The sequence below is a fragment of the Oncorhynchus keta genome, chromosome 8, assembly GCF_023373465.1.
Source record: "Oncorhynchus keta strain PuntledgeMale-10-30-2019 chromosome 8, Oket_V2, whole genome shotgun sequence".
Classification (NCBI taxonomy): domain Eukaryota; kingdom Metazoa; phylum Chordata; class Actinopteri; order Salmoniformes; family Salmonidae; genus Oncorhynchus; species Oncorhynchus keta.
This window is the reverse complement of record NC_068428.1, coordinates 48,828,090-48,855,817: the sequence shown is the minus strand read 5'-3', so window position 1 is coordinate 48,855,817 and position 27,728 is coordinate 48,828,090. Positions and strand designations below refer to the sequence as shown.

At 46.3% G+C, this 27,728-nt stretch overlaps 1 protein-coding gene and 4 long non-coding RNA genes across 11 annotated transcripts in view; 2 read left to right on the top strand and 3 right to left on the bottom strand.

The window, feature by feature from the left end:
• Window positions 1-26,552, top strand: part of ddx1 (DEAD (Asp-Glu-Ala-Asp) box helicase 1) — a 60,546-nt gene extending 33,994 nt beyond the window's left edge. The window contains exons 12-26 of one of the 3 annotated variants that reach the window (XM_052524616.1): window positions 3,406-3,520; window positions 4,147-4,285; window positions 5,287-5,347; window positions 8,720-8,818; window positions 10,747-10,836; window positions 12,494-12,685; window positions 13,673-13,724; window positions 14,391-14,537; window positions 18,292-18,383; window positions 21,787-21,859; window positions 22,427-22,499; window positions 25,117-25,159; window positions 25,232-25,327; window positions 25,648-25,768; window positions 26,187-26,552. In XM_052524616.1, the coding sequence (XP_052380576.1) occupies window positions 3,406-3,520; window positions 4,147-4,285; window positions 5,287-5,347; window positions 8,720-8,818; window positions 10,747-10,836; window positions 12,494-12,685; window positions 13,673-13,724; window positions 14,391-14,537; window positions 18,292-18,383; window positions 21,787-21,859; window positions 22,427-22,499; window positions 25,117-25,159; window positions 25,232-25,327; window positions 25,648-25,768; window positions 26,187-26,317 (1,524 nt within the window). In that variant the 3' untranslated portion in view covers window positions 26,318-26,552. Of the gene's footprint in view, window positions 1-3,405; window positions 3,521-4,146; window positions 4,286-5,286; window positions 5,348-8,719; window positions 8,819-10,746; window positions 10,837-12,493; window positions 12,686-13,672; window positions 13,725-14,390; window positions 14,538-15,436; window positions 15,494-15,993; window positions 16,068-16,202; window positions 16,299-16,326; window positions 16,526-16,954; window positions 17,107-17,185; window positions 17,642-18,291; window positions 18,384-21,786; window positions 21,860-22,426; window positions 22,500-25,116; window positions 25,160-25,231; window positions 25,328-25,647; window positions 25,769-26,186 lie in introns of those variants that run through there. The other 2 variants (XR_008141726.1, XM_052524614.1) reach the window with 2 other exon arrangements.
• On the top strand, window positions 9,990-10,738 carry LOC127931555 (uncharacterized). The gene is made up of 3 exons (XR_008141732.1): window positions 9,990-10,141; window positions 10,264-10,438; window positions 10,487-10,738. It is a non-coding gene; the product is annotated as an uncharacterized LOC127931555 (long non-coding RNA).
• On the bottom strand, window positions 18,684-19,168 carry LOC127931556 (uncharacterized). 2 transcript variants are annotated; one of them, XR_008141734.1, is made up of 3 exons: window positions 19,094-19,168; window positions 18,825-18,959; window positions 18,684-18,743 (listed from the first exon to the last, which is right to left on the bottom strand). It is a non-coding gene; the product is annotated as an uncharacterized LOC127931556 (long non-coding RNA). The 2 variants fall into 2 exon arrangements; XR_008141733.1 differs by having other exon boundaries at window positions 18,825-18,932; window positions 19,094-19,157.
• Window positions 20,432-21,560, bottom strand: LOC127931554 (uncharacterized). Its single transcript, XR_008141731.1, has 3 exons — window positions 21,378-21,560; window positions 21,243-21,323; window positions 20,432-20,513 (listed from the first exon to the last, which is right to left on the bottom strand). It is a non-coding gene; the product is annotated as an uncharacterized LOC127931554 (long non-coding RNA).
• Window positions 26,202-27,087, bottom strand: LOC127931553 (uncharacterized). Of its 4 annotated transcripts, none has more exons than XR_008141727.1 (4): window positions 26,889-27,087; window positions 26,646-26,822; window positions 26,469-26,507; window positions 26,202-26,351 (listed from the first exon to the last, which is right to left on the bottom strand). It is a non-coding gene; the product is annotated as an uncharacterized LOC127931553 (long non-coding RNA). The 4 variants fall into 4 exon arrangements; XR_008141730.1 differs by having other exon boundaries at window positions 26,650-26,822; XR_008141729.1 differs by lacking the exon at window positions 26,469-26,507 and having other exon boundaries at window positions 26,599-26,822.
• Between the last annotated feature and the right edge of the window lie 641 nt (window positions 27,088-27,728).

The following is a 27,728-nucleotide window of genomic DNA, read 5'->3' as shown; positions in this document are numbered from 1 at the left end:
ACTGTAGGGTTAATGTATAGCCTCTGTCATGGTGCTGATCTTACTGTAGGGTTAATGTATATGGTGCTGATCTTACTGTCATGGTGCTGATCTTATCTTACTGGGTTAATGTATAGCCTCTGTCCATGGTGCTGATCTTACTGTAGGGTTAATGTATAGCCTCTGTCATGGTGTGATCTTACTGTAGGGTTAATGATCTTGTCCATGGTGCTGATCTTACTGTAGGGTTAATGTATAGCCTCTGTCATCATGATCTTACTGTAGGGTTAATGATCTTACTGATCTTACTGTAGGGTTAATGTATAGCCTCTGTATGGTGCTGATCTTACTGTAGGGTCCATGGTGCTGATCTGATCTTACTGTAGGGTTAATGTATAGCCTCTGTCTATGGTGCTGATCTTACTGTAGGGTTAATGTATAGCCTCTGTCCATGGTGCTGATCTTACTGTAGGGTTAATGTATAGCCTCTGTCCATGGTGCTGATCTTACTGTAGGGTTAATGTATAGCCTCTGTCATGGTGCTGATCTTACTGTAGGGTTAATGTATAGACTGTCTATGGTGTTGATCTTACTGTAGGGTTAATGTATAGCCCTGTCTGTCATGTAGGGTTAATGTACTGTCCATGGTGCTGATCTTATGTAGGGTTAATGTCTGTCATGGTGCTGATCTTACTGTAGGGTTAATGTATAGCCCTCTGTGGTCATGGTGTTGATCTTACTGTAGGGTTAATGTATAGCCTCTGTCCATGGTGCTGATCTTACTGTAGGGTTAATGTATAGCCTCTGTCATGGTGCTGATCTTACTGTAGGGTTAATGTATAGCCTCTGCATCTGTCTTACTGTAGGGTTAATGTATACCCTCTGATCTTACTGTAGGGTTAATGTCATGGTGCTGATCTTACTGTAGGGTTAATGTATAGCCTCTGTCCATGGTGCTGATCTTACTGTAGGGTTAATGTATAGCCTCTGTCCATGGTGCTGATCTTACTGTAGGGTTAATGTATAGCCTCTGTCATGGTGCTGATCTTACTGTAGGGTTAATGTATAGCCTGTCATGGTGCTGATCTTCTATAGCCTCTGTCATGGTGCTGATCTTACTGGGTTAATGTATAGCCTCTGTCATGGTGCTGATCTTACTGTAGGGTTAATGTATAGCCTCTGTCATGGTGCTGATCTTACTGTAGGGTTAATGTATAGCCTCTGTCATGGTGCTGATCTTAGGGTTAATGTAGGTATCTATCTGTAGGGTTAATGTATAGCCTCTGTCTATGGTGCTGATCTTACTGTAGGGTTAATGTATAGCCCTCATGGTGTCTTACATGGTTAATGCTGATCTTACTGTAGGGTTAATGTATAGCCTCTGTCATGGTGTTGATCTTACTGTAGGGTTAATGTATAGCCTCTGTCCATGGTGCTGATCTTACTGTAGGGTTAATGTATAGACTGTCTATGGTGTTGATCTTACTGTAGGGTTAATGTATAGCCTCTGTCCATGGTGCTGATCTTACTGTAGGGTTAATGTATAGCCTCTGTCATGGTGCTGATCTTACTGTAGGGTTAATGTATAGCCTCTGTCATGGTGCTGATCTTACTGTAGGGTTAATGTATAGCCTCTGTCATGGTGCTGATCTTACTGTAGGGTTAATGTATAGCCTCTGTCATGGTGTCAGGGTTAATGGTGCTGATCTTACTGTAGGGTTAATGTATAGCCTCTGTCATGGTGCTGATCTTACTGTAGGGTTAATGTATAGCCTCTGTCATGGTGCTGATCTTACTGTAGGGTTAATGTATAGCCTCTGTCCATGGTCTATGGTGTCTTACTGTCTTACTGTAGGGTTAATGTATAGCCTCTGTCATGGTGCTGATCTTACTGTAGGGTTAATGTATAGCCTCTGTCATGGTGCTGATCTTACTGTAGGGTTAATGTATAGCCTCTGTCATGGTGCTGATCTTACTGTAGGGTTAATGTATAGCCTCTGTCCATGGTGCTGATCTTACTGTAGGGTTAATGTATAGCCTCTGTCATGGTGCTGATCTTACTGTAGGGTTAATGTATAGCCTCTGTCATGGTGTTGATCTTACTGTAGGGTTAATGTATAGCCTCTGTCATGGTGCTGATCTTACTGTAGGGTTAATGTATAGCCTCTGTCATGGTGCTGATCTTACTGTAGGGTTAATGTATAGCCTCTGTACTGTAGGGTTAATGGTGTCATGGTGCTGATCTTACTGTAGGGTTAATGTATAGCCTCTGTCCATGGTGCTGATCTTACTGTAGGGTTAATGTATAGCCTCTGTCATGGTGCTGATCTTACTGTAGGGTTAATGTATATCTTACTGATCTTACTGTAGGGGTCTGTATGGTGCTGATCTTACTGTAGGGTTAATGTATAGACTGTCTATGGTGTTGATCTTACTGTAGGGTTAATGTATAGCCTCTGTCCATGGTGCTGATCTTACTGTAGGGTTAATGTATAGCCTCTGTCCATGGTGCTGATCTTACTGTAGGGTTAATGTATAGCCTCTGTCATGGTGCTGATCTTACTGTAGGGTTAATGTATAGCCTCTGTCCATGGTGCTGATCTTACTGTAGGGTTAATGTATAGCCTCTGTCCATGGTGCTGATCTTACTGTAGGGTTAATGTATAGCCTCTGTCATGGTGCTGATCTTACTGTAGGGTTAATGTATAGCCTCTGTCATGGTGCTGATCTTACTGTAGGGTTAATGTATAGACTGTCTATGGTGTTGATCTTACTGTAGGGTTAATGTATAGCCTCTGTCCATGGTGCTGATCTTACTGTAGGGTTAATGTATAGCCTCTGTCATGGTGCTGATCTTACTGTAGGGTTAATGTATAGCCTCTGTCCATGGTGCTGATCTTACTGTAGGGTTAATGTATAGCCTCTGTCCATGGTGCTGATCTTACTGTAGGGTTAATGTATATGGTGCTGATCTGTAGGGTTAATGGTATAACTGTATGGTGATCTTACTGTAGGGTTAATGTATAGCCTCTGTCCATGGTGCTGATCTTACTGTAGGGTTAATGTATAGCCTCTGTCATGGTGCTGATCTTACTGTAGGGTTAATGTATCTCTGTCATGGTGCTGATCTTACTGTAGGGTTAATGTATAATAATGGGGATTTGTGTGTAAATGGGAGAAAACCACACTTAATCTGATTTGAATTCAGGCTGTAACACAACAACGTAGATAAGTTGGAGAATATTATACCTTTACAACATTAATATATCATTAATATGTTTTATATTGTTTTATAAAAGAACGATAAGCCATACAATTATGACAGACTCACCGTCCAGACGCGGGGCTCTGACAGACTCGCCGTTCAGACGCGGTGCTCTGACAGACTCGCCTGTTCAGACGTTCTCTCTTCTTTCCATCTGACAGAATGCAGAGCTGAAGTTTAACTTTGGGGGGGAGGAGTTTAAGAATCCTCCCAAGACGGGCTTCGTAGCGGTGGACCAAGCTTCTGAGGGACATGTGGTCAAATCCAGCCAGACAGGTAGGAGGTGTGGTCAAATCCAGCCAGACAGGTAGGAGGTGTGGTCAAATCCAGCCAGACAGGTAGTAGGTGTGGTCAAATCCAGCCAGACAGGTAGGAGGTGTGGTCAAATCCAGCCAGACAGGTAGGAGGTGTGGTCAAATCCAGCCAGACAGGTAGGAGGTGTGGTCAAATCCAGCCAGACAGGTAGGAGGTGTGGTCAAATCCAGCCAGACAGGTAGGAGGTGTGGTCAAATCCAGCCAGACAGGTAGGAGGTGTGGTCAAATCCAGCCAGACAGGTAGGAGGTGTGGTCAAATCCAGCCAGACAGGTAGGAGGTGTGGTCAAATCCAGCCAGACAGGTAGGAGGTGTGGTCAAATCCAGCCAGACAGGTAGGAGGTGTGGTCAAATCCAGCCAGACAGGTAGGAGGTGTGGTCAAATCCAGCACGCCAGACAGGTAGGTCTAGCCAGACGGGTAGGGGGTGTGGTCAAGCCCAGCCAGACACATGAGAAACTAACCAATGAATACTGTTTAGCCACTAATACCTCAATAACCCCTCCCCCTTCAGACACCGTCCTGAATATTCCAACGAGACTTTCTCCCTTTCTGCTTCCCTGGTAGTTGAATGTGTCTCTCTGATGCAGGCAGTGTTAAGGTGTCGGAGGTGAAGGCTGCTTCCTGTGGTCCCAAAGCTCTGATCGTTGAGCCTTCTAAAGAGCTTGCTGAACAGACCCTCAACAACGTTAACCAGTGTAAGAGATATGTGGACAATCCCAAGCTCAGGTACGGTTCATACCTCTCTCTGTCTCTCTCTTTGTGTGTCTGTCTCTCTCTTTGTGTGTGTCTGTCTCTCTCTTTGTGTGTGTCTGTCTCTCTCTTTGTGTGTGTCTGTCTCTCTCTTTGTGTGTGTCTGTCTCTCTCTTTGTGTGTGTCTGTCTCTCTCTTTGTGTGTGTCTGTCTCTCTCTTTGTGTGTGTCTGTCTCTCTCTTTGTGTGTGTCTGTCTCTCTCTTTGTGTGTGTCTGTCTCTCTCTTTGTGTGTGTGTCTGTCTCTCTCTTTGTGTGTGTGTGTGTCTGTCTCTCTCTTTGTGTGTGTGTCTGTCTGTCTCTCTCTTTGTGTGTGTGTCTGTCTGTCTCTCTCTTTGTGTGTGTGTCTGTCTGTCTCTCTCTTTGTGTGTGTGTCTGTCTCTCTCTTTGTGTGTGTGTGTGTCTGTCTCTCTCTTTGTGTGTGTGTCTGTCTGTCTCTCTCTTTGTGTGTGTGTCTGTCTGTCTCTCTCTTTGTGTGTGTGTCTGTCTGTCTCTCTCTTTGTCTGTCTGTCTGTCTCTCTCTTTGTCTGTCTGTCTGTCTCTCTCTTTGTCTGTCTGTCTGTCTCTCTCTTTGTCTGTCTGTCTGTCTCTCTCTTTGTCTGTCTGTCTGTCTCTCTCTTTGTGTGTCTGTCTGTCTGTCTCTCTCTTTGTGTGTCTGTCTGTCTGTCTCTCTCTTTGTGTGTCTGTCTGTCTGTCTCTCTCTTTGTGTGTCTGTCTGTCTGTCTCTCTCTTTGTGTGTCTGTCTGTCTGTCTCTCTCTTTGTGTGTCTGTCTGTCTGTCTCTCTCTTTGTGTGTCTGTCTGTCTGTCTCTCTCTTTGTGTGTCTGTCTGTCTGTCTCTCTCTTTGTGTGTCTGTCTGTCTCTCTCTCTTTGTGTCTCCGTGTGTCTGTCTCTCTCTCTCTGTCTTTCTCTTTGTGTGTCTGTCGTGTATATGCGGTATGTGTGTGTCTATTACGCGGTATGTGTGTCTGTCATTCCAGAGATCTTCTGATCATCGGAGGTGTTCCTGCTAGAGACCAGCTGGCTGTACTGGAACAAGGGGTAGGTTGGAATTGTTTTAAGAAGGTCAAAGGCAGAGTTGTAAAGAAAGAGCCATATCTCAGACTGGCCAATAAAAATAAAAGATTAAGATGGGCAAAAGAACACAAACCCACGAGCTGACAAGGTACAAATCTGTCGTTCTGCCCCTGAACAGGCAGTTAACCCACTGTTCCCAGGCCGTCATTGAAAATAAGAATTTGTTCTTAACTGACTTGCCTAGAGGTTAAATAAAGGTAAAAAGAAAAAAAGAAAAGAAAAAGGCCAGCATCCCATATTAACCTCTTCACTGTTGACGTTGAGACTGGTGTTTTGTGGGTATTATTTAATGAAGCTGCCAGTTGAGGACTTGTGAGTCGTCTGTTTCTCAAACTAGACACTCTAATGACACTTGCTCAGTTGTGCACCGGGGCCTCTCACTCCTCTTTCTATTCTGGTTAGGGCCAGTCATTTACAACATTAACAATGTCTACACTGTATTTCTGATCAATTTGATGTTATTTTAATGAACAAAAAAATGTTTCCTTTTCTTTAAAAAATAAGGACACTTCAGTGACACTTAGAACCTTTGAACAGGACTCTTGTGTGAGTCGTCGAGCAAAACATGAGAAAACCGTCAATTTCGCGAGAGTCAAATCTTTCCATTAAGAGGGGTAGCTTGTAGGCCAAAACTGTCCAGACGCACCATACTGTTTTGTGTGAAGAAGGATCTATGGAACGTCTCCTGGTCTGATAAACAACTTTGACTGCAGATACGGAAGACGAGGCGACGCAGTGAATCGAGACGAATCAAATGCAACAAAACACCAACTTATCTCCTAGTTTAAACTGACACATTTTTATGGGGATTTTTTTTTCTCCTCGGGATTATGCTAATTAGGTTTCCGAGGGGGGGGTTAACATCGACCTTGGGGGATAACAATTTATGAAGGAGGCGAAATGCTGCATCATTTCCTGGGTAATAAAATGTCCGTTTCACTGAAGCAGGTCCGGTGTAGCATCTACCAGGTCCGGTGTACCATCTAAACCACTGGGTGGTGGACCATCTAAACCACTGGGTGGTGGACCATCTAAACCACTGGGTGGTGGACCATCTAAACCACTGGGTGGTGGACCATCTAAACCACTGGGTGGTGGACCATCTAAACCACTGGGTGGTGGACCATCTAAACCACTGGGTGGTGGACCATCTAAACCACTGGGTGGTGGACCATCTAAACCACTGGGTGGTGGACCATCTAAACCACTGGGTGGTGGACCATTACATTTCATTACATTTAAGTCATTTAGCAGACGCTCTTATCCAGAGCGACTTACAAATTGGTGCATTCACCTTATGACATCCAGTAGAATAGTCACTTTAAAATAGTGCATCTAAATCTTAAAGGGGGGGGGTGAGAAGGATTACTTATCCTATCCTAGGTATTCCTTAAAGAGGTGGGGTTTCAGGTGTCTCCGGAAGGTGGTGATTGACTCCGCTGTCCTGTCGTCGTGAGGGAGTTTGTTCCACCATTGGGGGGCCAGAGACCATCTAAACCACTGGGTAGTGGACCATCTAAACCACTGGGTGGTGGACCATCTAAACCACTGGGTGGTGGACCATCTAAACCACTGGGTGGTGGACCATCTAAACCACTGGGTGGTGGACCATCTAAACCACTGGGTGGTGGACCATCTAAACCACTGGGTGGTGGACCATCTAAACCACTGGGTGGTGGACCATCTAAACCACTGGGTGGTGGACCATCTAAACCACTGGGTGGTGGACCATCTAAACCACTGGGTGGTGGACCATCTAAACCACTGGGTGGCGGACCATCTAAACCACTGGGTGGCGGACCATCTAAACCACTGGGTGGCGGACCATCTAAACCACTGGGTGGCGGACCATCTAAACCACTGGGTAGCGGACCATCTAAACCACTGGGTAGCGGACCATCTAAACCACTGGGTAGTGGACCATCTAAACCACTGGGTAGTGGACCATCTAAACCACTGGGTAGTGGACCATCTAAACCACTGGGTAGTGGACCATCTAAACCACTGGGTAGTGGACCATCTAAACCACTGGGTAGTGGACCATCTAAACCACTGGGTAGTGGACCATCTAAACCACTAAACCACTGGGTGGTGGACCATCTAAACCACTGGGTAGTGGACCATCTAAACCACTGGGTAGTGGACCATCTAAACCACTGGGTAGTGGACCATCTAAACCACTGGGTAGTGGACCATCTAAACCACTGGGTAGTGGACCATCTAAACCACTGGGTAGTGGACCATCTAAACCACTGGGTAGTGGACCATCTAAACCACTGGGTAGTGGACCATCTAAACCACTGGGTAGTGGACCATCTAAACCACTGGGTAGTGGACCATCTAAACCACTGGGTAGTGGACCATCTAAACCACTGGGTGGTGGACCATCTAAACCACTGGGTAGTGGACCATCTAAACCACTGGGTGGCGGACCATCTAAACCACTGGGTGGCGGACCATCTAAACCACTGGGTGGCGGACCATCTAAACCACTGGGTGGCGGACCATCTAAACCACTGGGTGGCGGACCATCTAAACCACTGGGTGGCGGACCATCTAAACCACTGGGTGGCGGACCATCTAAACCACTGGGTGGCGGACCATCTAAACCACTGGGTGGCGGACCATCTAAACCACTGGGTGGCGGACCATCTAAACCACTGGGTGGCGGACCATCTAAACCACTGGGTAGCGGACCATCTAAACCACTGGGTAGCGGACCATCTAAACCACTGGGTAGCGGACCATCTAAACCACTGGGTAGCGGACCATCTAAACCACTGGGAAGTGTATTTTTCAGAACCCGCAATATATAGTATTATATATATATATATATACGCAATATAGTATTTTCAGTTGTTTGACGCTGGTGTACAAACATATTTTAAAGTAAAAGAAGCAAAACTTAAACGTAATAACGGGAAACATAGACATTTCACACAGAACAGATCTACAACTCCTTAGACTTGCTTTCAATGAGTGGCAGATCTATAACTCACATTTCTGTCATGATTGTTTCATATCTGCAAAGTAGTTAAAACTACTGTCAGTTCCACTTCAAGTAGTTAACTTAATAACATTTCTCCACCTGGCTCTTTCTCTCCTCTCCTTTCCTCCTTTCTTCCTTTCCTCTCTTCCTTTCCTTTCGTCCTTTCCTCTCTTCCTTTCCTCTCTTCCTTTCCTCTCTTCCTTTCCTCTCCTCTCCTTTCCTTTCTTCCTCTCCTCTCCTTTCCTCCTTTCTTCCTTTCCTCTCTTCCTCTCCTTTCTTCCTTTCCTCTCTTCCTTTCCTCTCTTCCTTTCCTCTCCTCTCCTTTCTTCCTCTCCTCTCCCGCCCAGGTGGACATCGTGGTTGGAACACCAGGTCGTCTCGATGACCTCATCTCTACGGGAAAACTCACCTTGTCTCAAGTCCGCTTCCTGGTCCTAGATGAGTGTGTATGTACCTGTCTGACTGTCAATGTACCTGTCTGACTGTCAGGTGTCTGGTCCTGGATGAGTGTCTGACTGACTGGCAGGTGTCTGGTCCTGGATGAGTGTCTGGTCCTGGATGAGTGTCTGGTCCTGGATGAGTGTCTGGTCCTGGATGAGTGTCTGGTCCTGGATGAGTGTCTGTCTGACTGGCAGGTGTCTGGTCCTGGATGAGTGTCTGTCTGACTGGCAGGTGTTTTTGTTATTTTCTGTTACTGTTCTGTGTCGACTGTTGTCTGATACAACATTTTAGATTTGCCCAAAACATTTAAGTTGTAAACCAGGTGTCTCCAACCTTTTTTCTACAATTCTTCTGTTGTTGTAAACCCACAGTTTCATCAGCGAAGGAGAAATCACTAATAGGGAATTTGAGAAATGAGCTGTTTCTTCCCTTCATGGGATCTTTAATTTAAGCTCATTTAAAAATGGGGACGACACTTTTAAATGTTGCGTTTTTGGTTTTGTTCAGTATACAATTCATAATATAAAAACATCGAATGGATCTTCTGAGACCATGTCAATGCTTAAATCACATCAGAAGACAAGTTTTGAGGTAAAAAAAAAAACATATATATATATATATATATATACGTATATTTTTTTTGTTGGTGTAATTCTCCTTTAGAACGAGGAAGGTGTCGGTCTGACCACGTTTATGTCATGGCAGAGTTTGCAGAAGTATGGCCACCCAAACCCAATTCATGCAAATAATCAGGATATCTTTGTCAGGTTAGCCGACGCTGCAGTTACCGGTTCATTCAGAAGGTTAGCATTAGCACGGCTAACTGGCTACATATTGAGGTTAGCCGACGCTGCAGTTACCGGTTCATTCAGAAGGTTAGCATTAGCACGGCTAACTGGCTACATATTGAGGTTAGCCGACGCTGCAGTTACCGGTTCATTCAGAAGGTTAGCATTAGCACGGCTAACTGGCTACATATTGAGGTTAGCCGACGCTGCAGTTAACGGTTCATTCAGAAGGTTAGCATTAGCACGGCTAACTGGCTACATATTGAGGTTAGCCGACGCTGACCGGTTCATTCAGAAGTTTAGCATTAGCACGGCTAAACATATTGGCACCGGTTCATTAGGTTAGCATTAGCACGGCTAACTGGCCGACGCTGCAGTTACCGGTTCATTCAGAAGGTTAGCATTAGCACGGCTAACTGGCTACATATTGAGGTTAGCCGACGCTGCAGTTACCGGTTCATTCAGAAGGTTAGCATTAGCACGGCTAACTGGCTACATATTGAGGTTAGCCGACGCTGCAGTTACCGGTTCATTCAGAAGGTTAGTATACGGCTAACTGGCATATTGAGGTTAGCCACGGCAGTTAAGAAGGTTAGCATTAGCACGGCTAACTACATATTGAGGTTAGCACGGCTAACTGCAGTTACCGGTTCATTCAGAAGGTTAGCATTAGCACGGCTAACTGGCTACATATTGAGGTTAGCCGACGCTGACCGGTTCATTCAGAAGTTTAGCATTAGCACGGCTAACTGGCTACATATTGAGGTTAGCCGACGCTGCAGTTACCGGTTCATTCAGAAGGTTAGCATTAGCACGGCTAACTGGCTACATATTGAGGTTAGCCGACGCTGCAGTTACTGGTTCATTCATTCAGAACTGGTTGAGGTTAGCCGACGCTGACCGGTTCATTCAGAAGTTTAGCATTAGCACGGCTAACTGGCTACATATTGAGGTTAGCCGACGCTGACCGGTTCATTCAGAAGGTTAGCATTAGCATATATATAATATTGCTAGAAATAGTGATGGAACAGATTTTTAGAAAAATGAATCGTAAAGAATTGCTTGGTGAGTTACTGGTTGGTAACTGTCCAGTGTGTAACCTGTATAGTGTAATATATATATATAGTATGTTGTCTCCTGTCCAGGATGGTCTCCTTACTGCCGGCTACACCGACTTTATCATGAGAATCTACAACCAGATTCCTCAAGTCACCCCGGACGGCAAGAGACTTCAGGTACGCTACCCTGTATACCCCCTAGGGGAACCTGAACCTATATATTACTCTGTTATACCCCCTAGTGTCTGTCTGAACCTATATATTATTCTGTTATACCCCTAGTGTCTGTCTGAGCCTATATATTACTCTGTTATACCCCTAGTGTCTGTCTGAACCTATATATTACTCTGTTATACCCCTAGTGTCTGTCTGATCCTATATATTACTCTGTTATACCCCCTAGTGTCTGTCTGATCCTATATATTACTCTGTTATACCCCCTAGTGTCTGTCTGATCCTATATATTACTCTGTTATACCCCTAGTGTCTGTCTGATCCTATATATTACTCTGTTATTCCCCTAGTGTCTGTCTGTCTGAACCTATATATTACTCTGTTATACCCCTAGTGTCTGTCTGATCCTATATATTACTGTTATACCCCTAGTGTCTGTCTGATCCTATATATTACTCTGTTATACCCCTAGTGTCTGTCTGATCCTATATATTACTCTGTTATACCCCTAGTGTCTGTCTGATCCTATATATTACTCTGTTATACCCCTAGTGTCTGTCTGAACCTATATATTACTCTGTTATACCCCTAGTGTCTGTCTGATCCTATATATTACTCTGTTATTCCCCTAGTGTCTGTCTGATCCTATATATTACTCTGTTATACCCCTAGTGTCTGTCTGATCCTATATATTACTCTGTTATACCCCCTAGTGTCTGTCTGATCCTATATATTACTCTGTTATACCCCTAGTGTCTGTCTGATCCTATATATTATCCTATATATTACTCTGTTATACCCCTAGTGTCTGTCTGATCCTATATATTACTCTGTTATACCCCTAGTGTCTGTCTGATCCTATATACCCCTAGTGTCTGTCTGATCCTATATATTACTATACTAGTGTCTGTCTGATCCTATTATACCCCTAGTGTCTGTCTGATCCTATATATTACTCTGTTATACCCCTAGTGTCTGTCTGATCCTATATATTACTCTGTTATACCCCTAGTGTCTGTCTGATCCTATATATTACTCTGTTATTCCCCTAGTGTCTGTCTGATCCTATATATTACTCTGTTATACCCCTAGTGTCTGTCTGATCCTATATATTACTCTGTTATACCCCTAGTGTCTGTCTGATCCTATATATTACTCTGTTATACCCCTAGTGTCTGTCTGATCCTATATATTACTCTGTTATACCCCTAGTGTCTGTCTGATCCTATATATTACTCTGTTATACCCCTAGTGTCTGTCTGATCCTATATATTACTCTGTTATACCCCTAGTGTCTGTCTGATCCTATATATTACTCTGTTATACCCCTAGTGTCTGTCTGATCCTATATATTACTCTGTTATACCCCCTAGTGTCTGTCTGATCCTATATATTACTCTGTTATACCCCTAGTGTCTGTCTGATCCTATATATTACTCTGTTATTCCCCTAGTGTCTGTCTGATCCTATATATTACTCTGTTATACCCCTAGTGTCTGTCTGATCCTATATATTACTCTGTTATACCCCTAGTGTCTGTCTGATCCTATATATTACTCTGTTATTCCCCTAGTGTCTGTCTGATCCTATATATTACTCTGTTATACCCCTAGTGTCTGTCTGATCCTATATATTACTCTGTTATTCCTCTCTGTACCAGGTCATCGTCTGCTCAGCGACGCTCCACTCCTTCGACGTAAAGAAGTTGTCGGAGAGGATCATGCACTTCCCCACCTGGGTGGACCTGAAGGGAGAGGATTCTGTCCCTGAGACCGTACATCACGTGGTCGTACCTGTTAACCCTAAACACGACCGCAGCTGGGAACGCCTCGACCGCAAGAACCACATCCTGGTCAGTCTGGGGTCAGAGTGAATAGAACCACATCCTGGTCAGAGTGAATAGAACCACTTCCTGGTCAGTCTGGGGTCAGAGTGAATAGAACCAATTCCTGGTCAGTCTGGGGTCAGAGTGAATAGAACCAATTCCTGGTCAGTCTGGGGTCAGAGTGAATAGAACCAATTCCTGGTCAGTCTGGGGTCAGAGTGAATAGAACCAATTCCTGGTCAGTCTGGGGTCAGAGTGAATAGAACCACTTCCTGGTCAGTCTGGGGTCAGAGTGAATAGAACCAATTCCTGGTCAGTCTGGGGTCAGAGTGAATAGAACCAATTCCTGGTCAGTCTGGGGTCAGAGTGAATAGAACCACTTCCTGGTCAGTCTGGGGTCAGAGAATAGAAGCACTTCTGGTTTGATCAGGGGTCACCATAGAGTTGAGTAGAGCAGGGGGCTTCCCAAACTCGGGCCTGGGACCCAGGGTGCACCTTTTGGTTTTTAGAATTACACAGCTGATTTTTAAATAATCAAAGCTTGATGAGTTAGTTATTTAAATCAACTGTATAGTTGAAAGATCAGAAGGTGTACCCAGGGGAGCCCCGGACCTGAGTTTAGGAAACCCTGAGGTAGAGGATGTTCGGTATCTTCTGACAGCATTGAACCCTTAAGGGTTCTCTCAGTCTTATTTTAATACTCTAATTCCTCTCCTCCCTCCTTCCTCTCTTTCCTCCCTCCTTCCTCTCCTCCCTTCCTCCTTTCTCTCCTCCCGTTCCTCCTTTCTCTCCTCCCGTTCCTCCTTTCTCTCCTCCCGTTCCTCCTTTCTCTCCTCCCGTTTCTCCTTTCTCTCCTCCCGTTCCTCCTTTCTCTCCTCCCGTTCCTCCTTTCTCTCCTCCTTTCTCTCCTCCTTTCTCTCCTCCTTTCTCTCCTCCTCTCGTTCCTCCTTTCTCTCCTCCCTCTCGTTCCTCTCCTTCCTCATCTCCCTCCTCCTCCTCTCCTGTGTGTTTCAGACTGATGAGGTCCATGCTAAAGACAACACCAGACCAGGAGCCAACAGCTCAGGTCAGACTGACCCCCTGCATAAAGCCTCCATCCCAAATGGCGCCTAGTTTCTAATGCACCCTGGTGAAGGTAGTGCACTATATAGGGGCCCTGGTTAAAGTAGTGCACTATATAGGGGCCCTGGTTAAAGTAGTGCACTATATAGGGGCCCTGGTTAAAGTAGTGCACTATATAGGGGCCCTGGTTAAAGTAGTGCACTATATAGGGGCCCTGGTTAAAGTAGTGCACTATATAGGGGCCCTGGTTAAAGTAGTGCACTATATAGGGGCCCTGGTTAAAGTAGTGCACTATATAGGGGCCCTGGTTAAAGTAGTGCACTATATAGGGGCCCTGGTTAAAGTAGTGCACTATATAGGGGCCCTGGTTAAAGTAGTGCACTATATAGGGCCCTGGTTAAAGTAGTGCACTATATAGGGGCCCTGGTTAAAGTAGTGCACTATATAGGGGCCCTGGTTAAAGTAGTGCACTATATAGGGCAGGGATCACCTCGAATCAGCCTGAGTGGATGTGTCGGGGGACTGCACTGTCATAATTAGTAGACTTCAAATTGACCACAAGAAGCCCAAACCGATATAATATTTGACTAAAACCTATGCAATCACATATCTCTCTGTGTGGGATTACTTTAACATCTAAGTGTGTGTGTGTGTGTGTGTGTGTGTGTAGAGATGTGGTCTGAGGCCATCAAGATCCTGAAGGGGGAGTACACCATCAGAGCCATCAGGGAACACAACATGGACCAGGCCATCATCTTCTGTCGGACCAAGATCGACTGTGACAACATGGAGCAGTACTTCATAGTACAGGGAGGAGGTGAGTTAGAATACTACTACTGTACTACATGAATACTACTACAACATGGACCAAGATCGACTGTGACAACATGGAGCAGTACTTCATAGTACAGGGAGGAGGTGAGTTAGAATACTACTACTGTACTACATAAATACTACTACAACATGGACCAGGCCATCATCTTCTGTCGGACCAAGATCGACTGTGACAACATGGAGCAGTACTTCATAGTACAGGGAGGAGGTGAGTCAGAATACTACTACTGTACTACATAAATACTACTACAACATGGACCAGGCCATCATCTTCTGTCGGACCAAGATCGACTGTGACAACATGGAGCAGTACTTCATAGTACAGGGAGGAGGTGAGTTAGAATACTACTACTGTACTACATAAATACTACTACAACATGGACCAGGCCATCATCTTCTGTCGGACCAAGATCGACTGTGACAACATGGAGCAGTACTTCATAGTACAGGGAGGAGGTGAGTCAGAATACTACTACTGTACTACATAAATACTACTACAACATGGACCAGGCCATCATCTTCTGTCGGACCAAGATCGACTGTGACAACATGGAGCAGTACTTCATAGTACAGGGAGGAGGTGAGTTAGAATACTACATAAATACTACTACAACATGGACCAGGCCATCATCTTCTGTCGGACCAAGATCGACTGTGACAACATGGAGCAGTACTTCATAGTACAGGGAGGAGGTGAGTTAGAATACTACATAAATACTACTACAACATGGACCAGGCCATCATCTTCTGTCGGACCAAGATCGACTGTGACAACATGGAGCAGTACTTCATAGTACAGGGAGGAGGTGAGTTAGAATACTACTACTGTACTACATAAATACTACTACAACATGGAGCAGTACTTCATAGTACAGGGAGGAGGTGAGTTAGAATACTACTACTATAACATGGAGCAGTACTTCATAGTACAGGGAGGAGGTGAGTTAGAATACTACTACTATACTACATAAATACTACTACAACATGGACCAGGCCATCATCTTCTGTCGGACCAAGATCGACTGTGACAACATGGAGCAGTACTTCATAGTACAGGGAGGAGGTGAGTTAGAATACTACTACTATAACATGGAGCAGTACTTCATAGTACAGGGAGGAGGTGAGTTAGAATACTACTACTATAACATGGAGCAGTACTTCATAGTACAGGGAGGAGGTGAGTCAGAATACTACTACTATACTACATAAATACTACAACATGGACCAGGCCATCATCTTCTGTCGGACCAAGATCGACTGTGACAACATGGAGCAGTACTTCATAGTACAGGGAGGAGGTGAGTTAGAATACTACTACATAAATACTACAACATGGAGCAGTACTTCATAGTACAGGGAGGAGGTGAGTTAGAATACTACTACTATACTACATAAATACTACTACAACATGGAGCAGTACTTCATAGTACAGGGAGGAGGTGAGTTAGAATACTACTACTATAACATGGAGCAGTACTTCATAGTACAGGGAGGAGGTGAGTTAGAATACTACTACTATACTACATAAATACTACTACAACATGGACCAGGCCATCATCTTCTGTCGGACCAAGATCGACTGTGACAACATGGAGCAGTACTTCATAGTACAGGGAGGAGGTGAGTCAGAATACTACTACTGTACTACATAAATACTACTACAACATGGACCAGGCCATCATCTTCTGTCGGACCAAGATCGACTGTGACAACATGGAGCAGTACTTCATAGTACAGGGAGGAGGTGAGTTAGAATACTACTACTGTACTACATAAATACTACTACAACATGGACCAGGCCATCATCTTCTGTCGGACCAAGATCGACTGTGACAACATGGAGCAGTACTTCATAGTACAGGGAGGAGGTGAGTTAGAATACTACTACTGTACTACATAAATACTACTACAACATGGAGCAGTACTTCATAGTACAGGGAGGAGGTGAGTTAGAATACTACTACTGTACTACATAAATACTACTACAACATGGAGCAGTACTTCATAGTACAGGGAGGAGGTGAGTCAGAATACTACTACTGTACTACATAAATACTACTACAACATGGAGCAGGACTTCATAGTACAGGGAGGAGGTGAGTTAGAATACTACTACTGTACTACATAAATACTACTACAACATGGAGCAGTACTTCATAGTACAGGGAGGAGGTGAGTTAGAATACTACTACTGTACTACATAAATACTACTACAACATGGAGCAGTACTTCATCGTACAGGGAGGAGGTGAGTTAGAATACTACTACTATACTACATAAATACTACTACAACATGGAGCAGTACTTCATAGTACAGGGAGGAGGTGAGTTAGAATACTACTACTATACTACATAAATACTACTACAACATGGAGCAGTACTTCATAGTACAGGGAGGAGGTGAGTTAGAATACTACTACTGTACTACATAAATACTACTACAACATGGAGCAGTACTTCATAGTACAGGGAGGAGGTGAGTTAGAATACTACTACTATACTACATAAATACTACTACAACATGGAGCAGTACTTCATCGTACAGGGAGGAGGTGAGTTAGAATACTACTACTACTGTACTACATAAATACTACTACAACATGGAGCAGGACTTGATCGTACAGGGAGGAGGTGAGTTAGAATACTACTACTATACTACATAAATACTACTACAACATGGAGCAGTACTTCATCGTACAGGGAGGAGGTGAGTTAGAATACTACTACTATACTACATAAATACTACTACAACATGGAGCAGTACTTCATCGTACAGGGAGGAGGCGAGTTAGAATACTACTACTATACTACATAAATACTACTACAACATGGAGCAGTACTTCATCGTACAGGGAGGAGGTGAGTTAGAATACTACTACTGTACTACATAAATACTACTACAACATGGAGCAGGACTTGATCGTACAGGGAGGAGGCGAGTTAGAATACTACTACTATACTACATAAATACTACTACAACATGGAGCAGTACTTCATCGTACAGGGAGGAGGCGAGTTAGAATACTACTACTATACTACATAAATACTACTACAACATGGAGCAGTACTTCATCGTACAGGGAGGAGGTGAGTTAGAATACTACTACTATACTACATAAATACTACTACAACATGGAGCAGTACTTCATCGTACAGGGAGGAGGTGAGTTAGAATACTACTACTGTACTACATAAATACTACTACAACATGGAGCAGTACTTCATCGTACAGGGAGGAGGTGAGTTAGAATACTACTACTATACTACATAAATACTACTACAACATGGAGCAGTACTTCATCGTACAGGGAGGAGGTGAGTTAGAATATTACTACTGTACTACATAAATACTACTACATGGAACTACAGGGAGGAGGTGAGTTAGAATACTGTACTATATAAATACTACTACATGGAACTACAAGGAGGTGTGTTTTACCCTGTCCCCTCCCTCCATTAGGTCCAGATAAAAAACTACAGGGAGGTGTGTTTTACCCTGTCCCCTCCCTCCATTAGGTCCAGATAAAAAACTACAAGGAGGTGTGTTTTACCCTGTCCCCTCCCTCCATTAGGTCCAGATAAAAAACTACAAGGAGGTGTGTTTTACCCTGTCCCCTCCCTCCATTAGGTCCAGATAAAAAACTACAAGGAGGTGTGTTTTACCCTGTCTCCTCCTTCCATTAGGTCCAGATAAACTACAAGGAGGTGTGTTTTACCCTGTCCCCTCCCTCCATTAGGTCCAGATAAAAAAGGCCACCAGCTTTCCTGTGTCTGTCTCCATGGTGACCGGAAGCCCAACGAACGCAAGACCAATCTGGACCGATTCAAGGTCAGCAGCGTCACTTAGCCACTGATGGGATGTGACCTCACTTAGCCACTGGTGGGATGTGACCTCACTTAGCCACTGATGGGATGTGATCTCACTTAGCCACTGACGGGATGTGACCTCACTTAGCCACTGGCGGGATGTGACCTCACTTAGCCACTGGTGGGATGTGACCTCACTTAGCCACTGATGGGATGTGACCTCACTTAGCCACTGGCGGGATGTGACCTCACTTAGCCACTGGTGGGATGTGACCTCACTTAGCCACTGGCGGGATGTGACCTCACTTAGCCACTGACGGGATGTGACCTCACTTAGCCACTGGCGGGATGTGACCTCACTTAGCCACTGGTGGGATGTGACCTCACTTAGCCACTGGTGGGATGTGATCTCACTTAGCCACTGGCGGGATGTGACCTCACTTAGCCACTGACGGGAAATGACCTCACTTAGCCACTGGTGGGATGTGACCTCACTTAGCCACTGACGGGATATGACCTCACTTAGCCACTGGTGGGATGTGACCTCACTTAGCCACTGGTGGGATGTGACCTCACTTAGCCACTGGTGGGATGTGACCTCACTTAGCCACTGGCGGGACGTGTCCTCACTTAGCCACTGGTGGATGTGACCTCACTTAGCCACTGGTGGGATATGACCTCACTTAGCCACTGACGGGATGTGATCTCACTTAGCCACTGGTGGGATATGACCTCACTTAGCCACTGACGGGATGTGACCTCACTTAGCCACTGGTGGGATGTGACCTCACTTAGCCACTGGTGGGATATGACCTCACTTAGCCACTGACGGGATGTGATCTCACTTAGCCACTGGCGGGACGTGTCCTCACTTAGCCACTGGTGGGATGTGACCTCACTTAGCCACTGGTGGGATATGACCTCACTTAGCCACTGACGGGATGTGATCTCACTTAGCCACTGGTGGGATATGACCTCACTTAGCCACTGACGGGATGTGACCTCACTTAGCCACTGGTGGGATATGACCTCACTTAGCCACTGGTGGGATATGACCTCACTTAGCCACTGACGGGATGTGATCTCACTTAGCCACTGGTGGGATATGACCTCACTTAGCCACTGACGGGATGTGACCTCACTTAGCCACTGGCGGGATGTGACCTCACTTAGCCACTGGCGGGATGTGACCTCACTTAGCCGCTGGCGGGATGTGACCTCACTTAGCCACTGGCGGGATGTGACCTCACTTAGCCGCTGGCGGGATGTGACCTCACTTAGCCACTGGCGGGACGTGACCTCACTTAGCCACTGGTGGGATGTGACCTCACTTAGCCACTGGCGGGATGTGACCTCACTTAGCCACTGGCGGGATGTGACCTCACTTAGCCACTGGCGGGATGTGACCTCACTGGGATAGCCGCTGGCGGGACTTAGCCACTGTGACCTCACTTAGCCACTGGCGGGATGTGACCTCACTTAGCCACTGGTGGGGACGTGACCTCACTTAGCCACTGATGGGATGTGATCTCACTTAGCCACTGGCGGGATGTGACCTCACTTAGCCACTGGCGGGATGTGACCTCACTTAGCCACTGGCGGGATGTGACCTCACTTAGCCACTGGCGGGATGTGACCTCACTTAGCCACTGGCGGGATGTGACCTCACTTAGCCACTGACGGGATGTGACCTCACTTAGCCACTGGCGGGATGTGACCTCACTTAGCCACTGGCGGGATGTGACCTCACTTAGCCACTGGCGGGATGTGACCTCACTTAGCCACTGACGGGATGTGACCTCACTTAGCCACTGGCGGGATGTGACCTCATGCCACTGTGACCTCACTTAGCCACTGGCGGGATGTGACCTCACTTAGCCACTGGTGGGATGTGACCTCACTTAGCCACTGGCGGGATGTGACCTCACTTAGCCACTGGCGGGATGTGACCTCACTTAGCCACTGGCGGGATGTGACCTCACTTAGCCACTGGCGGGACGTGACCTCACTTAGCCACTGGCGGGATGTGACCTCACTTAGCCACTGGCGTGACCTCACTTAGCCATGTGACCTCACTTAGCCACTGGCGGGACGTGACCTCACTTAGCCACTGGCGGGACGTGACCTCACTTAGCCACTGGCGGGACGTGACCTCACTTAGCCACTGGCGGGATGTGACCTCACTTAGCCACTGGTGGGATGTGACCTCACTTAGCCACTGGCGGGATGTGACCTCACTTAGCCACTGGTGGGATGTGACCTCACTTAGCCACTGGTGGGATGTGACCTCACTTAGCCACTGGTGGGATGTGACCTCACTTAGCCACTGGTGGGATGTGACCTCACTTAGCCACTGGTGGGATGTGACCTCACTTAGCCACTGGTGGGATGTGACCTCACTTAGCCACTGGCGGGATGTGACCTCACTTAGCCACTGGCGGGATGTGACCTCACTTAGCCACTGGTGGGATGTGACCTCACTTAGCCACTGGTGGGATGTGACCTCACTTAGCCACTGACGGGATGTGACCTCACTTAGCCACTGGCGGGATGTGACCTCACTTAGCCACTGGTGGGATGTGACCTCACTTAGCCACTGGCGGGATGTGACCTCACTTAGCCACTGGCGGGATGTGACCTCACTTAGCCACTGGCGGGATGTGACCTCACTTAGCCACTGGCGGGACGTGACCTCACTTAGCCACTGGTGGGATGTGACCTCACTTAGCCACTGGTGGGATGTGACCTCACTTAGCCACTGGCGGGATGTGACCTCACTTAGCCACTGGTGGGATGTGACCTCACTTAGCCACTGGCGGGATGTGACCTCACTTAGCCACTGGCGGGACGTGACCTCACTTAGCCACTGGCGGGATGTGACCTCACTTAGCCACTGGCGGGACGTGACCTCACTTAGCCACTGGCGGGACGTGACCTCACTTAGCCACTGGCGGGACGTGACCTCACTTAGCCACTGGCGGGATGTGACCTCACTTAGCCACTGGCGGGACGTGACCTCACTTAGCCACTGGCGGGACGTGACCTCACTTAGCCACTGGCGGGACGTGACCTCACTTAGCCACTGGCGGGACGTGACCTCACTTAGCCACTGGCGGGACGTGACCTCACTTAGCCACTGGCGGGACGTGACCTCACTTAGCCACTGGTGGGATGTGACCTCACTTAGCCACTGGTGGGACGTGACCTCACTTAGCCACTGGTGGGACGTGACCTCACTTAGCCACTGGTGGGACGTGACGTGATCTTAGCCACTGGCGGGACGTGACCTCACTTAGCCACTGACGGGATGTGACCTCACTTAGCCACTGGTGGGATGTGACCTCACTTAGCCACTGGCGGGACGTGACCTCACTTAGCCACTGGTGGGATGTGACCTCACTTTGACTTCCTGTATCTCCTTACAGAAACAGGAAGTGAAGTTCTTGATCTGTACAGACGTGGCGGCCAGGGGCATCGACATCCACGGAGTCCCCTACGGTGAGATTAACACACAGACCATGAGATTAACTAACACACAGACCATGAGATTAACTAACACACAGACCATGAGATTAACTAACACACAGACCATGAGATTAACTAACACACAGACCATGAGATTAACTAACACACAGACCATGAGATTAACTAACACACAGACCATGAGATTAACTAACACACAGACCATGAGATTAACTAACACACAGACCATGAGATTAACTAACACACAGACCATGAGATTAACTAACACACAGACCATGAGATTAACTAACACACAGACCATGAGATTAACTAACACACAGACCATGAGATTAACTAACACACAGACCATGAGATTAACTAACACACAGACCATGAGATTAACACAAACACAACACAGACCATGAGATTAACACAAACACAACACAGACCATGAGATTAACACAAACACAACACAGACCATGAGATTAACACAAACACAACACAGACCATGAGATTAACACAGACACAGATAGAACCTCCTTTTCAGGTCCAAGTCGTCCTGTTGCTTTTTAATCCATTTTGACCCTGATCAATGTGTTCCAGTGATCAACGTGACTCTGCCAGACGAGAAGCAAAACTATGTGCATCGCATCGGCAGAGTGGGGAGAGCAGAGAGGTCAGTAATATCTAGTCTGGTGGGGTCAGAGGTCAGTAATATCTAGTCTGGTGGGGAGAGCAGAGAGGTCAGTAATATCTAGTCTGGTGGAGAGAGAGAGAACAGAGAGGTCAGTAATATCTAGTCTGGTGGAGAGAACAGAGAGGTCAGTAATATCTAGTCTGGTGGAGAGAGAGAACAGAGAGGTCAGTAATATCTAGTCTGGTGGGGAGAGCAGAGAGGTCAGTAATATCTAGTCTGGTGGGAGAGAGAACAGAGAGGTCAGTCAGTAATATCTAGTCTGGTGGAGAGAGAGAGAACAGAGAGGTCAGTAATATCTAGTCTGGTGGAGAGAGAACAGAGAGGTCAGTAATATCTAGTCTGGTGGAGAGAGAGAACAGAGAGGTCAGTAATATCTAGTCTGGTGGAGAGAGAGAACAGAGAGGTCAGTAATATCTAGTCTGGTGGAGAGAGAGAGAACAGAGGTCAGTAATATCTAGTCTGGTGGGGAGAGAGAGAACAGAGAGGTCAGTAATATCTAGTCTGGTGGAGAGAGAGAGAACAGAGAGGTCAGTAATATCTAGTCTGGTGGAGAGAGAGAACAGAGAGGTCAGTAATATCTAGTCTGGTGGAGAGAGAGAACAGAGAGGTCAGTAATATCTAGTCTGGTGGAGAGAGAGAGAACAGAGAGGTCAGTAATATCTAGTCTGGTGGAGAGAGAGAGAACAGAGAGGTCAGTAATATCTAGTCTGGTGGGGAGAGAGGTCAGTAATATCTAGTCAGAACAGAGAGGTCAGTAATATCTAGTCTGGTGGGGAGAGAGAACAGAGAGGTCAGTAATATCTAGTCTGGTGGAGAGAGAGAACAGAGGACAGTAATATCTAGTCTGGTGGAGAGAGAGAACAGAGAGGTCAGTAATATCTAGTCTGGTGGAGAGAGAGAACAGAGAGGTCAGTAATATCTAGTCTGGTGGGGAGAGAGAACAGAGAGGTCAGTAATATCTAGTCTGGTGGAGAGAGAGAACAGAGAGGTCAGTAATATCTAGTCTGGTGGAGAGAGAGAACAGAGAGGTCAGTAATATCTAGTCTGGTGGGAGAGAGAACAGAGAGGTCAGTAATATCTAGTCTGGTGGGGAGAGAGAGAACAGAGAGGTCAGTAATATCTAGTCTGGTGGAGAGAGAGAACAGAGAGGTCAGTAATATCTAGTCTGGTGGGGAGAGAGAACAGAGAGGTCAGTAATATCTAGTCTGGTGGAGAGAGAGAGAGAACAGAGAGGTCAGTAATATCTAGTCTGGTGGAGAGAGAGAACAGAGAGGTCAGTAATATCTAGTCTGGTGGGGAGAGAGAGAACAGAGAGGTCAGTAATATCTAGTCTGGTGGAGAGAGAGAACAGAGAGGTCAGTAATATCTAGTCTGGTGGGAGAGAGAACAGAGAGGACAGTAATATCTAGTCTGGTGGGAGAGAGAGAACAGAGAGGTCAGTAATATCTAGTCTGGTGGAGAGAGAGAACAGAGAGGTCAGTAATATCTAGTCTGGTGGAGAGAGAGAACAGAGAGGTCAGTAATATCTAGTCTGGTGGGGAGAGAGAGAACAGAGAGGTCAGTAATATCTAGTCTGGTGGAGAGAGAGAGAACAGAGAGGACAGTAATATCTAGTCTGGTGGGAGAGAGAACAGAGAGGTCAGTAATATCTAGTCTGGTGGAGAGAGAGAACAGAGAGGACAGTAATATCTAGTCTGGTGGGGAGAGAGAACAGAGAGGTCAGTAATATCTAGTCTGGTGGAGAGAGAGAACAGAGAGGTCAGTAATATCTAGTCTGGTGGAGAGAGAGAACAGAGAGGACAGTAATATCTAGTCTGGTGGGGAGAGAGAGAACAGAGAGGTCAGTAATATCTAGTCTGGTGGAGAGAGAGAACAGAGAGGTCAGTAATATCTAGTCTGGTGGAGAGAGAGAACAGAGAGGTCAGTAATATCTAGTCTGGTGGGAGAGAGAGAACAGAGAGGTCAGTAATATCTAGTCTGGTGGGGAGAGAGAGAACAGAGAGGTCAGTAATATCTAGTCTGGTGGGAGAGAGAGAACAGAGAGGTCAGTAATATCTAGTCTGGTGGGAGAGAGAGAACAGAGAGGTCAGTAATATCTAGTCTGGTGGAGAGAGAGAACAGAGAGGTCAGTAATATCTAGTCTGGTGGAGAGAGAGAACAGAGAGGTCAGTAATATCTAGTCTGGTGGGAGAGAGAGAACAGAGAGGTCAGTAATATCTAGTCTGGTGGAGAGAGAGAACAGAGAGGTCAGTAATATCTAGTCTGGTGGAGAGAGAACAGAGGTCAGTAATATCTAGTCTGGTGGGGAGAGAGAACAGAGAGGTCAGTAATATCTAGTCTGGTGGGGAGAGAGAACAGAGAGGTCAGTAATATCTAGTCTGGTGGGGAGAGAGAACAGAGAGGTCAGTAATATCTAGTCTGGTGGGGAGAGAGAACAGAGAGGTCAGTAATATCTAGTCTGGTGGGGAGAGAGAACAGAGAGGTCAGTAATATCTAGTCTGAATCTGTGTTGACGATGCTTTTTAGTTCTAAACTCGGTTTCATCTGTCTGGGAAAACCACATCTAGAAAAAGTCAAGTTTCTCTTCATCTTTTAGGATGGGGTTGGCCATCTCTCTCGTTGCCATGGAGAAGGAGAAGGTAAGGCCATCAGTCAGAATATGTAATTCTGTGGTCTCAGGTCCACAGGTCGCTAACTCATTCTGTCTGTAGGTGTGGTATCATACGTGTGCTAACCGGGGCAGAGGGTGTCACAACACCAGGCTGAAGGAGGAGGGGGGATGTACCATCTGGTACAATGAGAAGGAGGTGAGGAAACCAATACTACCTCTGTTCCTCTGCTCTTCATACTCCCTCCTTCCACTCTCTCTCCCTCGCTCTACCCCGACCCCCTCCCTCGCTCTACCCCGACCCCCTCCCTCGCTCTACCCCGACCCCCTCCCTCTCTCTCTCCGTTCCTCAGCTGCTGTCCGATGTAGAGGAACATTTAAAATGTACCATCACCCAGTGTGACCCCCCCCTCTCTCTCTCTCTCCGTTCCTCAGCTCCTGTCCGATGTAGAGGAACATTTAAAATGTACCATCACCCAGTGTGACCCCTCCCTCTCTCTCTCTCTCTCCGTTCCTCAGCTGCTGTCCGATGTAGAGGAACATTTAAAATGTACCATCACCCAGTGTGAACCGGACATCAAGGTTCCTGTGGACGACTTTGACGGCAAGGTGACCTACGGCAAGCGTAGAGCAGCAGCAGGTGTGTGTTAGACGGGATCGCTACTGGCGTTTTATACACACTAAAGCTGCCAGATGGTGAAGCGTGATTCATCCCCTCCAGAGAACAGGTTTCCTCTGCTCCAGAGCTTTACCCCACACCAGCCAACGCTTGGCACGGGCGCATGGTGATCTAAGGCTTGCGTGTCGCTGCTCGGCCACGGAAACCCACTTTACGGCGTGGGCCGTTGTTGCTCCTAGACATTTCCACTTCACAACACTGCCGGTGTTTGTCTATGGAGATTGCATGGCTGTGTGCTCGATTTGTATACACCTTCTCAGCAACGGGTGTGGCTGAAATAGAATTCACTAAGTTGTCCACATTCTTTTGTGTGTGTGTGTTTATAATATAATATAATTTATAGCTTGGTTCATTTACATCTCTCTGTCTCTCTCTCCAGGTGGTAACTTTAGTGGTCATGTGGCTGCGTTGGCTCCTACAGTTCAGGAGCTGGCCAATCTGGAGAGAGAAGCTCAGACCTCCTTCCTGCATCTGGGGTACCTGCCCAACCAGCTGTTCAAAGCCTTCTGAAAACACACCTGCCGGTCTAGATAGGCAGTTACACCTGGGCTGACATCAAACCAACTTAACGTCCTGCTTCCTGTCTACACGCCCACACACACACACACACACACACACAGCCTTTATATACACACCTGCTGGTCTAGATACGCAGTTACACCTGGGCTGACATCAACCAACTTAATGTCCTGCTTCCTGTCTACACACACACACACACACACACACACACACACACACACACACACACAGTCTTTATATACACACCTGCTGGTCTAGATACGCAGTTACACCTGGGCTGACATCAACCAACTTAATGTCCTGCTTCTTGTCTACACACACACACACACACACACACACACACACACACACACACACACACACACCTGTTCTGACTGCCTGTACCGTGTGCAGGTCTTCCAAAGAGAAGAGACTAGCGTAGCGGCTAAAAGCTAAACCAACACACCTGCTGGTCTAGAAGAGACTAGCGTAGCGGCTAAAAGCTAAACCAACACACCTGCTGGTCTAGAAGAGACTAGCGTAGTCTAGAAGAGCGTAGCGGCTAAAAGCTAAACCAACACACCTGCTGGTCTAGAAGAGACTAGCGTAGCGGCTAAAAGCTAAACCAACACACCTGCTGGTCTAGAAGAGACTAGCGTAGCGGCTAAAAGCTAAACCAACACACCTGTTCTGACTACATGAGTTATTATTTCCCTTCTCATTTAATAAAATTACCCTCAAAATGATTTGAGTTTGATCTGTTAAAATAAAGCGTCAAATTAAACCGTGTCGTTTTTGGTTTCATTCCACCGATTCACCCCAAAATATGTTCAATAAAACGGAGAAACGCGACGTCTACTACCAGGACCTAGAAGATGTCTACTGCTACCAGGACCTAGAAGATGTCTACTACTACCAGGACCTAGAAGATGTCTACTACTACCAGGACCTAGAAGATGTCTACTACTACCAGGACCTAGAAGATGTCTACTACTACCAGGACCTAGAAGATGTCTACTACTACCAGGACCTAGAAGATGTCTACTACTACCAGGACCTAGAAGATGTCTACTACTACCAGGACCTAGAAGATGTCTACTACTACCAGGACCTAGAAGATGTCTACTACTACCAGGACCTAGAAGATGTCTACTACTACCAGGACCTAGAAGATACTCTAGAAGATGTCTACTACCAGGACCTAGAAGATGTCTACTACTACCAGGACCTAGAAGATGTCTACTACTACCAGGACCTAGAAGATGTCTACTACTACCAGGACCTAGAAGATGTCTACTACTACCAGGACCTAGAAGATGTCTACTACTACCAGGACCTAGAAGATGTCTACTACTACCAGGACCTAGAAGATGTCTACTACTACCAGGACCTAGAAGATGTCTACTACTACCAGGACCTAGAA